We start from the raw sequence: 15673 nt of genomic DNA, 5'->3' as shown, positions 1-15673 counted from the left end.
GATAGATTTGTATATGATTAATCAAGTACTTGTAAAGCTCCTGACAAAATTTCTCAAAGTACCAACCCATAGTCAGCTTTAATCAGAATCATTTTACTGCTACTATTCTTTTTTCAGCATTCTTTTGTGGAAAGGAAGCTGAGATTCAGACCTCTCCTGTTTTTTCACAAGAAATCTTTTGATCTGCCTGACACAGAAGGAAAATAACATTAAACTGTGGCTAAGCAAAGGTTTCATCATGGATAGCTGTCAAGACTTCATCTGTGATTATCTGAAAGTACTTAGTAATTTTAGTATTTTTAGTGCTTTTTTTCCCAGTAACAGTATCTCTTGAATAAAATTAAAGCAGTCTGAAATATATATTTAAAAACAGTATTTTTTAAGTCTATCAGCCATATACTGAAGTGTCTACCCAGAACATATAGACAGATTTAAACGAATTTCTTGATTTTTCTCATTGGTATGGAGTGCCAAAGTAAAGACTACATCCTGTGTTTGAAATACTAGAAAGAATCAACTTCATGGACATCTATTTTAAATGCTAATAATCTCACTTCCTAAAAAACATAGAATCTGCAACTTGTAGATTAAAAAGAAATCCTTTGATTTCTAAAACCTTTGTTGAAACATTCTTCATGATGAAATTTGAAATGCTGAGGCATGTAGCACCCTTATAGTATAGTCCAGTGTGTACTGAATTCCGAAGAGCTGACTTTAAATATTTCTTCACAGATACTGCAGCAGACTAGAATTATAGAGGTGACAAGAAAAAGTGTAATAATCAAATTCTTCAAAATTTTCCCTGACCATCAGAAAGAAAGAAGACTTATAACAACTTTTGTAAGCAGTTTCCCAGAATGTGAGGCATTCTACCTGGACACCATTTTCAAGGAGGGACAGAACTGTCAAGGTATAAAATAATCGGTTGCTCCACAAGGGAGGGTGAGTTGGGAGCCACAAATGAAAACAAGGCAGGCAGGGGCAGTGAGTGTACTGACCTCACCTAAATAAGCAGAGAATTGGTCCAGTGACATTTCACCTATTAGCTCAATCATCACTGCACAAATCTGTAATAATGAGGTAGGTCCAAGGACAAGCAGTCAGAACAGCACAATTAAGTTGGGATCAGCAAAGTACAGGGCTGACCCCAAGCACAGCTACAGCATAGCTCAGGCAAGGATAAAAGCCAAGGGCCTGGGCTTAAGTGCAGCTCTTAAATTAAGATGGGAAACCTTCCATCAAAGCTTCTTACAGCTCTTTCTTGCACTGCTCCTTTCATACTGGCCAGGCCCAAGATAACTTGGCTGCCTGATATCAGAGGTAGTTTTGAGTCATAATTCAAACTCAACAATTAACTAAAAATTCACACTGCAAATTCTTTCTAGAACCAGATTTATCAGATTATTTTCTGCACCAGTTTAAGAAGTTGTGCAAGAATCTTCACTTCTTCCCATTTCTGTGCCCTCTTAAAAGTGAGATGGCTGTGGTTACTGCATGCTCGGTATCCTCAAGAAAAATGTGTGGTTGGTTTTTTAACATAGTTGATGCTTACTAAACCTGCTTTCTCAAGTCTTGAAACAACTAAAATTCCATTCACAACTAAATCTAAAGGTTTATGTGATCTCCACATCAGATTGCTCTCACTCTTTCTCTGAGCCTTTCTTTGAAGATTCTTTGTTTCTAGGAACTGTGATTATTAAGTAGATGCTTCAGAAGTGTTCTTGAGGTATGAGGGCCCTTTCAATAATTTTTCATCATGATTTTACTGAAGTCACTATAACATTTTGATCACAGAAATGTCTTATTTATATAAAATAATATCTTCTTTACATAAAAACTTCTTTATTCAAAAACAAGTGATGTTACCAGTACAAGTAACTGAATTAACTACTTTCAACATTTCTGTCATGCCCCCATGTCACATCTGTGTTCACTAATTTGAAAAATAAATACTATCACATCAGGACTAAGTTAGTGAAGTATGGAATACATGCTTTGTGACATAATTTCCAATAATAATAGTTTCCTAGTTTTTATTAATTTAGATTTAAGGTTTTGGTGTCTTCAGTTCTATTGATTTGAGAGATAAGTTTAGTCACCAAGTCTACCACACACAGAAAGCGGCATGAGCTTCATACATACTCATACCTGCTAGTAAATATGCAACAGCATTTAGCTGTTATGTGTACTAAATCTCAGTTTAGTCTTCTTCAAGCTGCTGCTTCTTCTGAAGTAGGATCTATTGAAACTTACACCTATGAATGGAAAAAAACTCTTAGCTATAGATAATAAAAGTTACAGCTGCCACCATATCTATTGCTCTTCCTCCACAGTTAGCATTTTTGTATAACTATTCCTGATTTAAGGGGGCTCTGAGTGGCATGATATTCTGCTGTTGTTCTCCAAAACAAATAACTGTGTGTACTCTTTTTTTGGTCCCATGCTAGACTAAGACAGTACACATTTCAGCTGACAGGTACTGCAGTCATCTTGTAATGCTCTCACAGCAAAGAGCAGAACCAGATACTGAAGAGAAACACTTGTAGCTCTGTGGATAATGATGTGTGCTGTGTTGCAAAGTTTGCATTGTACATTATGCATTTAATCTAGGAAAGTGTAAATCATTATATAAGGTATATAAAGATAGTATCTCTTGTTCCATTCATTAGGGAACATTAAGATGAAAACCTGTTTTAAAATATCAGATTGTAGTGGTTATAAACTTAATCTTTTATTTTTGTAACAAACAGCATACAAAGTAATTATGATAAGGCAAAACAATTATTCTGAGGCCTTGTTAACAGCCTTTCCCTGTTCATACTCTCAACCTTCCTATTGCTGCTGAGTTTGTATTATAATTGACATTTGTTAGTAGTGAAACTGTGGCCTTTTGCTATAACAAATACACTATTGTTTGGCAGTTTAAATCCCTTCAGCATTCCTTCTGACAGAATGACTCTGACAGTTACCACACTCCCCAACACATACTTCTGGCACCATAAACTTTTAGAAAGAGATGTGTACATATTGCCCTTGGTCTGTACAATTATTGCTGCCACCTTCAGTTCAAAAGCACAACTGCATCTTGTGAGATCCATTTTCACCACAAAAATACTCCAAGCGACTACCGATCCCATTTCTAGTACGAATCAACTTTTTCTTACAATCATTTTGTCTTTCAGTAAGACATAAGAAAGTGGGGAACAAGACAGCCTGAAGAACAGTTATAACAAGCACAAAGCCTTGCCCAGCCAGAGATCTCTAGCTTGCTTTATATTTGCATGCATAATTCCATGTGTTAAAGAAAACTAGGCACAGATCACCGCATCTTTCTGTTTATGTCAGTCTTCTGAAATCTACTGTTTAGGTGATTTCAGTTGTTGCTGGTTTGTTTTCCTTAAGTAAACCCTGAAGCACTGAGATAACATGACAAATCTATGTCAGAACTCCAACAGAACTAATTTTAAGGCAATGGTATAAAAGCATTAAGGCTACAAAAGCAACACTCAAGTTAGTTAAATGCTGGAATTAGAATTCTCAATGCAAATGTAATTAAATTCCTTCATGGCTTATAGAAATTAAAAAGTCTTATTTAGCAGCACAGAAGAAACCTTTGATGGAATCAGTAAACCCCAGCTTTTCTGGGTGTTTTCTTTAATGCTTTGAACATTAAATAACTTTCTCCCAGACATCTTTTGCTTTGCTCTTTTTTAATTTTGCAGCTTTCATATAGAAGGAGTTCTATGAAACTGTGTAATTAAAGACTCTATTACAATGAAAATGTATAGGGGAACAAGTATGGGACCAACTTAGGAAATCACTAAGTGCAGGACTGAAGCCTATGCAGCCTAGCACAGCATTGTATCTAACTTCCTAGCAGGTGCTGTTGGTACAGAACAATTTCTGGGTAAGGAAGGCCTGGCTCTTTAACATTGGATTAAAAACATTGGATTAAAATCTGAATTTTCTGAAAGCAAAAGTTGCTCAGATTCTGACAAGAAAATGGCAAATTGGTTACCTGCCTGGGCTTTGAATTTTGAATTAGAATTTATAGAATATTAGAATATTGTGGTTGGTGGAGCGTTTTACCTTTGCATTTACAGTAAAGTTGGAAGTAGTAAATCTTAAAGAATAAATTGCAGTTGCCCCATGTTATTTAAGACCGTATAATCAGGAGAAATGAAATCCCATGTAACTGTCCATCAGACACTAGCAATGACAGTTGTTTAAAAATATGGAAGAACATTTTCAGTCTACTTTCCTAAGGAAATGACACACATGCTGTAGTGTGGTTGCTGTCCATCAGTTCCTCCCTAAAAATGCTGACCCATTTAACCAAGCCAATCAAAGTTAACAAAAGATCAGAGATCCTAGAGATATTAAAGTTGGCAAAAATCAACAGAAGGAAAGAGCAGGGAGAATTCAGTATCATCCTCCTTGTGGGGTGGGCCTAACAGCTTGAAGGCAACAACTAGTTCTTCACAGGGTATACCTGTGTGCACTAGCCATAGGATGAACTGCTTCTCACCCAGGTGAAACAGTCAAGGAAGGCAGATGAGGGGTTTGGGACAATGAAGAGAAGGGTCAGGAGCATCTAGGGGATATAGGAGAGAGCAGTGTGTGTGAATGTAGAACTTGACAATATAAGGCTTCAGAACTTCCCCCATTAATAGAACTAATTCTTAAAATATGAAAGTATATGAAAGCATCTTAATCTCTTGATCAAAAAAATAGAACTATTTTACTCAGATTATCCCCCAAAATTAACTCTGACAGAAACCAAGTCTGGAACCAGTCTTTTTTAGCCTAAAACTGAAGCAATATAAAACTGGGATTGGGTAAAATAGAGTAACCATAGGAACAAAGTGCCTATCTTCTCTGGATCTCACTACATAACAGAACAAAAAGCACTTAAGTTGTTCACATGCCATGAAGAAAATATTTGTTTCACACAGACACAGTGGAACTTGCAATAAGCAGAGCTGGGAAAATGTAGATGATTTAGTATGATGTTACTTTCTCCTAACGCTTTCAAAAGCTGAATATTTTTAGTAGGATTTAAGTGGATAAAAATGCTTGGACAGGTTTCCATAAATTGTAATAGCTTAGCATTTCTCTAGGATACAGATTTTTTTTGACACAAAGAGACATCAAGAAATATTTCAGTTAAGGGAATCTGGATGCAAGAATGTATCATCATGTCCTATGGAATTTATACTATACCAGGACTATTTTTATTCTAAAAATAACATGAAAGATGTTGTTATGCTTGGGTATAACTGCCACACTTTATTAGGATAGTGGTAGAAAGCCATTAAGCTGCTTTATGGAAGAAGACAGCCAAAGGCAGCTGTCAGACCATTGAAATCAGTCACCATGCAAAGAAAGGCTCAGGAGAGGATTTTGGTGCATACTATTTTGGAAAAGTGTGTGTGTTTGGAGAAAGAAAAAGAAATGCATTGAGAAACACCACAAAATCAGACTCAAAGAAGGTACAGAAAACAACCAGACAGGTTAAACACCAAAAAGGTGAGCTGCAGAATTTTCTAGGCCGAGCATTGGCTGGAATCCAGCTTTTTTCAACAGCTTAGAACTATGAGCAGGTAACCTCACTCTTCCAGGTTGATTTCTCCTCTGTGCTGAACAGCAGCTCATCTATACACCCTCTTATGTTATTGCTGACACCAGAACTAATTCTTCCTTCTAATGAAAATAACCTGCAGGACCCTGTATTTTGGCCAGCTGCTTGGGTCACAGCTGTAACATAACTATTTTGAAGGGCAGAATCCTGTAAGTCATTGCACCAATGCAAAATCTGCAATGGAATAAACTCTAATTTTAACTCCTTGATGGGTCCTATGTGGTGGTCTTACGTGCATACTTAGTGTATCTTTTTGTCAGACACTGAAAAGCACTGAAAGCTTCCTGAAAGACATAATGCTGCAAAATAAAATCAGCTCTGTAGGCTCTGATTCAATCAGATTCCCTTGTCTTGGCAAACTGCAGGATAATGGATACTAAGAATGTTAAATCCAGTATCAGGATCTTTGGTTAAATGTATTCACAGACCTAAGTAATGTAGTATCTGATTTACAGGGCACACTACCTAGTATAATTTAGGATGCTTAAGTGGGGAAAGGGCAGGTTAGGCATATAAAATTAAATTCCCAAAAGTCAGTCTGATAATGAACTAGAAAGCAGACTGGGGTGTTTCTTAAGAGCAAACAGAAGATATCAAGTAGTTGAAGTTGGGATACACTCTTCTTTTGAGCAGAGATTGTCTAGATTCATGCTTACATCAGTATACAGTTTTAACATGTAGCTTCTCTTAGTATTTATATCCCAAAAGTGGATCAGCTCCAAGAAGTAAGTTTTAGAAGCTTGCTCTGGAACATACGTGATGCAGACCATTCTCCTGAGATGGAAAATCTGCATTTAACTTCCTGCTCCCAATCAGGTTTTTCAGGGTATAAAAATAACCACTTTGCAAGATGCTGTAATCACAAAGCTACTGGGTATGAAATATGTACTTAATCAAAGCCTTTATGCAAGTATAAATGTTTGTACAAAGATGTCTGTGGCTGTGCCCTCCAAACATCAAACCAAGCTTTCCCACAGACAGCAAAGGCCATGTCCAGGATGAGAATCCCAGTGGGCTTCAGGCTTTGGGCTGTAACAAGCTAAACAGCATTGTGATCCACCTCATGTCTACTATCAGCATTTAAATCCTTATGTAAATGCATAACTATGTAACTCTTCTGAGCTTCTCGGATTTGATCCCTTGACTTTTTTTATTCTGAACAAATACCCAGACTAAGAAGAATGGTTTTATTCAGCTTGCAGACTGATACTTTTTTTGTGTGTGAGAAGCGAGTGTTTTCCCTGATTAAGCGAAACGCTTTACCACAGAATCTCTCATCCGTGATTCACCCAGCTACGCCTGGCAGAGCAGACGGGACCTGCCCAGCAAGCAAGGCAAGGTCGCGGTGCCTGGCACCCCCACAGCTCCCCATCCTGCCCCGCAGCCCCAGTCTGACAGGGAAGCAAAGGCGCAGCCACGAGCACAACCGCCCTGCCTGGTGCCGCCTGCTTGGGGCCAGACTGGCATGGCCCTCTGCGACTCCGGGGACACCGAAGGCCAAGAGGAAAGAGAGTGGCTTCCCGCCCCACACCCCGATTCTAAGCTCTTCTCTCTGAAGAATAGGGCGAGAGAATACCCGCGCTTTCTAGGCCCTTCTCCACAGCACAGCAGGACACACCGCGGGGGGGGAGTGGGGGCGGAAGGTAGAAGAGGGTAAGAAAAAAGTAGACAGTGCAGCCCCGCCTCCTTCTAGGACGTTCCGAGGCGCAAGGCATCGAATGACGTCACCGCCCGCTTGCGCAATCCCCCAGACCCCTCCCCTCAGCGCCGCGCGCCGCCAACCTCCACTTCAGACGGCTACAGCGCACGCGCCCCACTGCCACCTGCCCCCGCGGCCCCCTGGCCGCGCTGACGGTTGGACAAACGGGGAGCATGCGCGCTCATTCAGTCTGCGGGCCGTGTGCAGACCGCACCTTAGCCTCGGCGGCAGAGGCAACGCAAAGCGTCTGCGCGGCACTCGCGCTCTAACGGGCATCTGTCGCGGACGGCAACTATTGGCTGGGAACGACCTAACTCTGCCCCTCGGCGGCGTGGCCAGGAGTCTCCTCCTCTATTCCCCCTTCGTCCGCCGCCCCTGCGCCGCCCCCTCCCCCGTGCCTGTCAGTGAAGGTTCCCGATGGTTCTGGAAGGGGGCGGTGCCGGCCATATATAAACCGAGCGGGCGGCGGGGAGCGCGCACTAGTGGCGGTACAGCAGTGTGGGTAGAGCTCGTTCGTAGCTTCAGTGAGGACACCAGCAGCCCATTTCTCCTGCAAAGGTGAGCGGTCCTGGCTGCAGCGGGCGGCGGTTATCCACAAGGGTTGGCCATTCGTGAGCATTTCCTGTTGAGATTGCAGCGGCTGGTGGATTGCCTCCGCGTTTTGTTGGTATTGGGGGTGCAGGACGATGCTAAAGGGAACCGCGTGGCGCGGGACGTGCCCTTTCTGTTTCCCATTCCTTAACGAAGGGTGAAGCGGGATTGGTGGGGTACAAAACCTGAAAGTCTTAAGTGGAGGTGAGAGAGGGTGAGGTGCTGGTATCTCCGGAGTTCGTTTTTTTTGGTGTGGTTCCCCCCCTACCGCTCCCCCCTTTTTTTTTCGCTAAGGGGGGAGGCGCAGATAGACAAACAGGCGGGAGGGTGCGGGGGGCCCCAGTTTTTGCATTAGCAGAGCTGAGGGAGTTGGGAGAGGTGGGTGGGAGGCAAGGCAGTATATTTTTGTAGTGTACCCTTGCAGGTTTAGGTCGCCTTGCGGCGCGGGGCAAGAGGGGGTGATCGGATGCCGTTTCGCTACTGGGGAGCAGCCGCGGGGGGGGATGGGCAGCGAGCGCGCTTTGCTCAATGAATGGGCGCTCGGCCACGAGAGCGCAAGATGGAAGGCTTGCGGGGGGGGGCGCTGAGGGGGAACGAAGAGAAGCAGGAAGGAGCTGGGGAAGGGGGCTGCAAGGCAATGCGCCTGCGGGGGGAGGTGTACGTGGTGGGGGGCGCGCTGCGCGGGGCTGGTGCTGATTGGGGGTGGGCGGAGGGATGGAGGTGGGGGTGGGGGCCGAGGAAGGCTCTGGCAGTTTCTAGAATCTTTTCTGCTTCTGAGGAGAACCTGCAGGGGGCGCGCGCGGCGGCTCCACCCGCCCGCGGCTGGGCTCGGCATCGTTTAGCGGGCGCTGGCCTGAGCCTCGCCGGCGGCTGAGTGGCTGCTCCTCAGCCGGCCGGCGCTGCAGCTGAGGGTCGCGGAATCGCGCTCGGCTTCCGTTCACTCTCTAGCTATTAATGCGCGATCGGAGCCGGAGTGATTAATTTTTTGGGTTGAATCGTGCGAAGGGTATTTCGGGCAGCAGAAAGCCGGTCAAGTTCGGGCTACCTATCTGTAGAACGGTGCGGCTGGACCGTGTCGCTACAATAAAGTCAGCGCCTGCGTCTGGAGGCGATAGTTGCAGCGTAGAAAGTGGATGTGAGAACAGTACTTCAAACAGAAACTTAGCTGGGAAATGGCTACAGAGTAATAGAACTAACCACTTAAATGTTTGGCCAGGCTCTCAGTTGTACTGTGTGCTTGGCTCGTGTCGAGGGGAGGTAATGACTGTAATAAACGGAGCAAAAACAGTGAATGTAATGCAAGTGTGTAGTTGGAGTTTTGTGTTCGGTTGCTGTGTTCTTCAAAACTCTTGAATTGTTGCTGATAGAGAAACAAGATTGAGCGGGTTTTGTGGTTCAGTACTGCTGTATTTGAAGTAGTATTTAAATATTTCGATTTCAGATTACCATTGTCGCAGCTGGCAGAGGGTGATATATATGCAGCAAGCTGTTGGAAATGAGATTTCAATTCTCTTTTGCCTTACAGATGCCGGAAGCTGTGCAAACTCAAGACCAACCCATGGAGGAGGAGGTGGAGACCTTTGCCTTCCAGGCTGAGATTGCTCAGTTGATGTCTTTGATCATCAACACTTTCTATTCCAATAAGGAAATCTTTCTGAGAGAGCTGATTTCTAATTCATCTGATGTAAGTACCACAGTTCTTAGCCTAGTTTGTGTAAGAAAGATTACTGAACTTTGCAGGAGCAGTCAAATGTTAAAGCGTGCTGCTTCTTTTACAGGCTCTGGACAAGATAAGATATGAGAGTTTGACTGACCCAAGCAAGCTGGATTCTGGAAAAGACCTGAAAATTAACCTGATTCCAAACAAGCATGATCGCACTCTGACCATTGTGGATACAGGCATAGGCATGACCAAAGCTGACCTAGTCAACAATCTTGGTACTATTGCTAAGTCTGGTACCAAAGCTTTCATGGAAGCCCTGCAAGCAGGGGCTGATATATCCATGATTGGTCAGTTTGGTGTTGGCTTCTACTCTGCCTACCTGGTTGCTGAGAAGGTGACAGTGATCACCAAGCACAACGATGATGAACAGTACGCTTGGGAGTCATCAGCTGGAGGATCTTTCACTGTCAGACTTGATAATGGTGAGTATTAAATGTTTCTGCATGAGCATGCTTTATAAAACTGTGGTATTCAGATGTTTAGGCTGTGCACTGAAGAAAAACAAAAGAAGATGAAATGAGTAGTACTAGTGATGTCAGATCAAACTCAGACACTCCTTTTGTCACCATTCCGGTTTGAGTATCTGTTGATAGATGAAAAGGGAACGTCACAATAAATGGAGCGTTGTAATGAAGACTAAGTAACCGTTATGCAAAGGAACATTTGTTCAGAATCCTGTAGCTGGTTTATATACAGGAACTTGAAAGATTGTACAGGAGCAGACAGATAGTGGAGACCTTCAGATTTCTTCAGTAAACTTACTTGAAATATGTGCTGGGTACAGTAAGCTTGAGGAGGTGTCTGTCACTAAGGCTGTTAATGGGTCTGTGGAAGTTTAGTTTCCCAGCATTGAAGAAATGACTGATGCAGCAGTACCTTTTTTCAAAGAGTAGTTTTTTCAAAATTGGGTCAGTCATGTCTGCTGCTATCCATGTAAAACCTGTAAACTCTGTTCTAGGTGAACCTTTGGGCCGTGGAACAAAAGTCATCCTGCATCTTAAGGAAGACCAAACTGAGTACCTGGAGGAACGAAGAATCAAGGAAATTGTGAAGAAGCATTCCCAGTTCATTGGCTATCCTATTACCCTCTTTGTACGTATCTTGTTTGCAACACAGAGTTACTGCCACCTTAAATGATGGGTTTGAAATTTAAGCACGCATTCCATATATGTTTTGCTAATGAGAACTGTTACATGGATGTAGTGCTTACGAAATGAAATTGTGTTAATTACAACTTATTTTTCACAAGATTAAGTAAACATATGTTTTACAAAGCTGGTAATGGTCTCCAGCCATTAAGAAAGTTACCACAATGTATTAGTAGTAACTCAGAGTAATGAAACTAAGTAGCATACATACTACATAAGCACATGCAAACAAAATACCATTTGAGCACCCAGAATAGTCTCTGGCTGAGTCTTGGAGGAAAATGTAATGCCTTGTTCTGTAGCTCCTAGCCTTGTTGAGACTACAAGTGATGCCTTAGGTCTACTAAGGATAAAACTTAGAGGTTTCTCAAATCACCTAATCTCTTCTGTAGGTGGAGAAAGAACGTGATAAGGAGGTAAGTGATGATGAGGCTGAGGAAAAGGAAGAAGAGAAAGAAGAGAAGGAGGAAAAGACAGAAGATAAGCCTGAGATTGAGGATGTTGGTTCTGATGAAGAAGAAGAAAAGAAGGATGGAGATAAGAAGAAGAAAAAGAAGATTAAGGAGAAGTACATCGATGAGGAAGAACTCAACAAGACCAAGCCTATTTGGACCAGGAATCCAGATGACATAACCAACGAGGAATATGGAGAATTCTACAAAAGTTTAACTAATGACTGGGAAGACCACTTGGCTGTCAAGGTAAGCTCCTGTTTTCAGGCAGAATGATACTTGCTAAACATGCTGCTGAACTCTGATTTATTATCCCTGGTCTTGCTCAATATTTCAAGTGACGTTTCAAAAACTTCACTATCTTGAGGGTGGCACCCTGTACTACAATTACCCTGACTGCCATTAAGGCTTTAATTCAGTTTTTACATGCACAATACATGAAATGAAATGCAGATACCTTCCTGGTTTGTTGCATGTTCTTTGGCTTGGCATATATGCCTAGTAAGAACTTCAAAGATAGCTGTCTGGAAAAAGGTTTTGTTCTTGTCCAGTGTCTCATCTGGAATTTCAGATTACTACTAGTTTTCTGTATTTGAAGGGCTATTGAACAGTGACTAAAGTGAGAGCTATGCAGATGGATTAAACTGATTATCTTGCTTCCTCACAGCACTTCTCTGTGGAAGGGCAGTTGGAATTCAGAGCTCTCCTCTTTGTCCCACGGCGTGCTCCCTTTGATCTATTTGAAAACAGGAAGAAGAAGAACAACATCAAGCTGTATGTACGCAGAGTTTTCATCATGGACAACTGTGAGGAACTGATCCCTGAATATCTGAGTGAGTATATTTCTCAGGAAAGTTTTTCCAAAATGAAACTTGTTAGCACTTCTGTAATTTCCTTTCATATGTAAAAATACTTGGGAAGATTGAAGCATTTATATTAAAAGGGCAAAGGTGCTTCTAGGTGGTGACTGGAAAGTTCTTAAGATGTGCCAAGCTGATTCTTAATGTCATCTTTTCAGATTTCATGAGAGGTGTGGTAGACTCTGAGGATTTACCTCTGAATATTTCTCGTGAAATGCTGCAGCAAAGCAAGATCCTGAAAGTGATCCGAAAGAACTTAGTGAAGAAATGCTTAGAACTTTTCACTGAGTTGGCTGAAGACAAGGAGAATTACAAGAAGTTCTATGAGCAGTTCTCCAAGAACATAAAGGTTTGTAGGTTTTCTTCTACAGACTTCATGCTTGAGAAAAAAATCTAAAGGAATTACTTGGATTTAATTTTGTTGTTTTTCTCCATTTGTAGCTTGGTATACATGAAGATTCCCAGAATCGCAAGAAGCTCTCCGAATTACTGAGATACTACACATCTGCATCTGGTGATGAAATGGTTTCTCTGAAGGATTACTGCACTCGTATGAAGGAAAACCAGAAACATGTCTACTACATTACTGGTGAGTGGGTAACAGAAATTGTCTAAATGCAGGTGCACATCACATGTAGGGTTATCTTTTGGGGGATAGGAAAACACCTATGGCAGTTTTTTAAGTGAACCTAAAAAAAAAGATGGAGGGAGTCCTTTGTGTTGGGATATGCCTGCCATACGCTGAATGGTGGTTATGGTTCTACAATACAGTATCACATCCATGAAGACAGCAGAACTAGATACAAAGAACTAAAACCAGTGCAAAGCCAGCTTACCCACCTCTTTTCCTTCCCTGAAAGTCCAGGAAGTGTGCTTTCAGAGGTGTCATTTTAAGATGGCTTTGTGCTCAAGTTTTAGCTAAAAGACTTGTCTAGGAGCATCCTTAAACATTAGATGTTAAAACCAGCCTAAATTATTTGGGCACCAGACACTCTAAATGGTGGTGGCTGTTTTTTTTTCCTCCTCAAAAAGTAAATGCATTTCCTTGCACAGCTTCTCAGTTTCCTGCCTTGGCAGGAATAGGAACCTGGCATTTCAGAAGTGTACATTAACTCTGAACCCAGTGCAGTGTTAAAAACTGCAGAGTCAGTTTGAAAGGCTTGAGGCTCTTGAGGCTAGCCTAGTCTCTGTAGTGGCTTGTTACACTGTGCCCTTTTCTTACCCTGGTACAGACCATCAAGCATCAGTAGTAATGTTGCACAGGGTTATCTGAAAGTGGGACCCCAAGTTGCAGTGCTGAGGCTCAAACCACAACTGTTTCATTTTTGCTTCTTGCAGGTGAAACAAAAGATCAGGTAGCAAACTCTGCTTTTGTGGAGCGTCTTCGCAAGCATGGCCTGGAGGTGATCTATATGATTGAGCCTATTGATGAGTACTGTGTGCAGCAGCTGAAGGAATTTGAAGGCAAGACCCTGGTTTCTGTAACAAAAGAGGGTTTGGAGCTTCCAGAGGATGATGAAGAGAAAAAGAAACAGGAGGAGAAGAAAGCCAAGTTTGAAAACCTTTGCAAAATAATGAAAGACATCCTTGAAAAGAAAGTAGAAAAGGTAATTAGTAGTACTTAATCTGTATGAAACAGGTTCAATGATTTGAAATGAAGTTGCTGCAGAGACAGGTCACATAACAGTGACTGTTAAAATTGCCTTTTCTGGAAGAGATGAGAGTCTTTCTGCAGAGTTGAACGTAGTAAAATCAGTAGGGAGAGCAAATACATGTGTATGTGACAAAATGCATTACAGATTGGTGCTTTGTGTTCACTTCTAGGTTGTTGTGTCCAACCGTTTAGTTACTTCTCCATGCTGTATTGTAACTAGTACATACGGCTGGACTGCAAATATGGAGAGGATCATGAAAGCGCAAGCACTGAGAGACAACTCCACAATGGGATACATGGCAGCAAAGAAACACCTGGAGATAAATCCTGATCATTCCATCATCGAAACTCTGAGGCAGAAGGCAGAGGCTGATAAGAATGACAAGTCTGTGAAGGATCTTGTCATCCTGCTGTATGAGACAGCACTCCTGTCCTCTGGGTTTAGTTTAGAAGATCCTCAGACACATGCCAACCGCATTTATAGAATGATCAAGCTTGGCTTGGGTAAGTAAGAAACTGTATGAAACATGTCCTTGGAAGGGTACTGAGTGCAGGAGATCACCTTGGTGTTTCTTTGTTCTGGAGGAAAAGATGGAACCCTCAGATTAGTTGAAGGTGCAGAGGAGAAAAAGGCGTTGAGTTTTGATACCACCATTAATACATGTATTTTTCTTCAGGCATTGATGAAGATGACACTGCTGCAGAAGAAGCCAGTCCAGCAGTTACTGAGGAGATGCCACCTCTTGAAGGTGATGATGACACATCACGCATGGAAGAGGTGGATTAGAACAGTTTACAGGAACTCATGAATGTTTCCTTGGCTAATACGAATAAGTTATATTTTGTATATTATGAATGTTACCTGCCAAAAAAAAAAAAATCTTTGACACTTTGTCTGCATTCCCTCTTTATATTTATTTTCAAAGATGTTATACCTTTATTTTTGTTACATTGCTTTTGCAGCTAATGTGAGATACAAATGCCAGTGAGGGAATATTTTCGTTAACACTGTACAACCCTAAACAGGCAAGTGAGGAGTAGTTATTTTTGTCTGTATTAGCTGGTTGCAGGTGGCAGGGGTTTTGACTTATTCTTTATTGCCAGAAATGTGGGAAAACAGTAATGATGAAGATGGTGTGATATCAGGATGTTCACCTTTGTTTAGTGTTCTACAGCTCTTCAACTCTACAAGTGTCTAACATACAGTACCTAGTAACTAGGTATCTAGGAGAGCTGAAATACTTGGGGAAGCTTTAACCCTTTCGCTCTTAACAAGGTCTTGATGTTTAAAGTTGTTTTTTATACTGTTTAAGGATTCTGGATTGCACTCTACCATAGAATAGAATCCACTGTAAATCTCTATTGTGACTTATGCAACTCTGCATGTACAGTTCAAACCTAGAACTGTAAAAATAAAAGTGTTAAGAATGAGTTGTGTTACTGACTTGTCTGTTAACACTGGGGACAAATCTTGCTATTCTTGGCATCAGTTGTTGCTTTGGATCCTGAGTACTAGATGTTCACTGTGAAATTTGGAATCAGTGCTGCATGCTGTGTGGTACCATTACAAATCAGTACCACAAAAAAGCAGAAATGTCAGTTCTCAAAGATCTCAGACAATTTTCATCTCTAACAAAAGTGATCATTTGCCTCAAATTTGGTTGTGTTGATAGCCCAGCAGTTTGGAAGTGTGCCAGATGCAGCTGATGCTTTCAAGTTGTACACCTGATGGATTGGTGATGCTGTACAATCTTTGTATGTGAGGTTGATTAATCAGCAAAACATCAGTCTTGGAGAAACTGCTAGGTTGTGCTGCATTCTGTGTTTTTGGCCTTTGTCTCTGAAGGAGTAGGAGAGAAAGAAAGGAGCCAAAAGGCAGCTCCAGCAGCTTCTCCTGTCATTCAA

At 41.9% G+C, this 15673-nt stretch overlaps 1 protein-coding gene across 1 annotated transcript; it reads left to right on the top strand.

The window, feature by feature from the left end:
* The first annotated feature begins 7791 nt into the window (after positions 1 to 7791).
* HSP90AA1 (heat shock protein 90 alpha family class A member 1) lies at positions 7792 to 15199 on the top strand. Its single transcript, XM_068160145.1, has 11 exons — positions 7792 to 7898; positions 9457 to 9615; positions 9710 to 10076; positions 10613 to 10746; positions 11195 to 11503; positions 11922 to 12087; positions 12273 to 12463; positions 12556 to 12703; positions 13453 to 13721; positions 13939 to 14272; positions 14446 to 15199. The coding sequence occupies exons 2-11, from the start codon at positions 9457 to 9459 to the stop codon at positions 14553 to 14555; spliced, it is 2187 nt and encodes a 728-aa protein (XP_068016246.1). The 5' UTR covers positions 7792 to 7898; the 3' UTR covers positions 14556 to 15199.
* The last annotated feature ends 474 nt before the right edge of the window (positions 15200 to 15673 follow it).

This window comes from Melanerpes formicivorus, unplaced genomic scaffold, assembly GCF_026170545.1.
Source record: "Melanerpes formicivorus ecotype bairdi unplaced genomic scaffold, bMelFor1.0.p_v2 SCAF_48, whole genome shotgun sequence".
In the NCBI taxonomy this organism is placed as follows: Eukaryota; Metazoa; Chordata; class Aves; order Piciformes; family Picidae; genus Melanerpes; species Melanerpes formicivorus.
The sequence above is the reverse complement of the archived record's forward strand: the minus strand, read 5'-3'. Positions and strand labels throughout refer to the sequence as shown.

Coding starts and splice junctions, on each gene's coding strand:
- HSP90AA1 (XM_068160145.1), top strand. CDS start 9,457: ATGCCGGAAGCTGTGCAAACTCAAGACCAACCCATGGAGGAGGAGGTG. Junction 10,077..10,612: donor CACTGTCAGACTTGATAATG/GTGAGTATTAAA, acceptor ACTCTGTTCTAG/GTGAACCTTTGGGCCGTGGA. Junction 12,088..12,272: donor ACTGATCCCTGAATATCTGA/GTGAGTATATTT, acceptor TCATCTTTTCAG/ATTTCATGAGAGGTGTGGTA.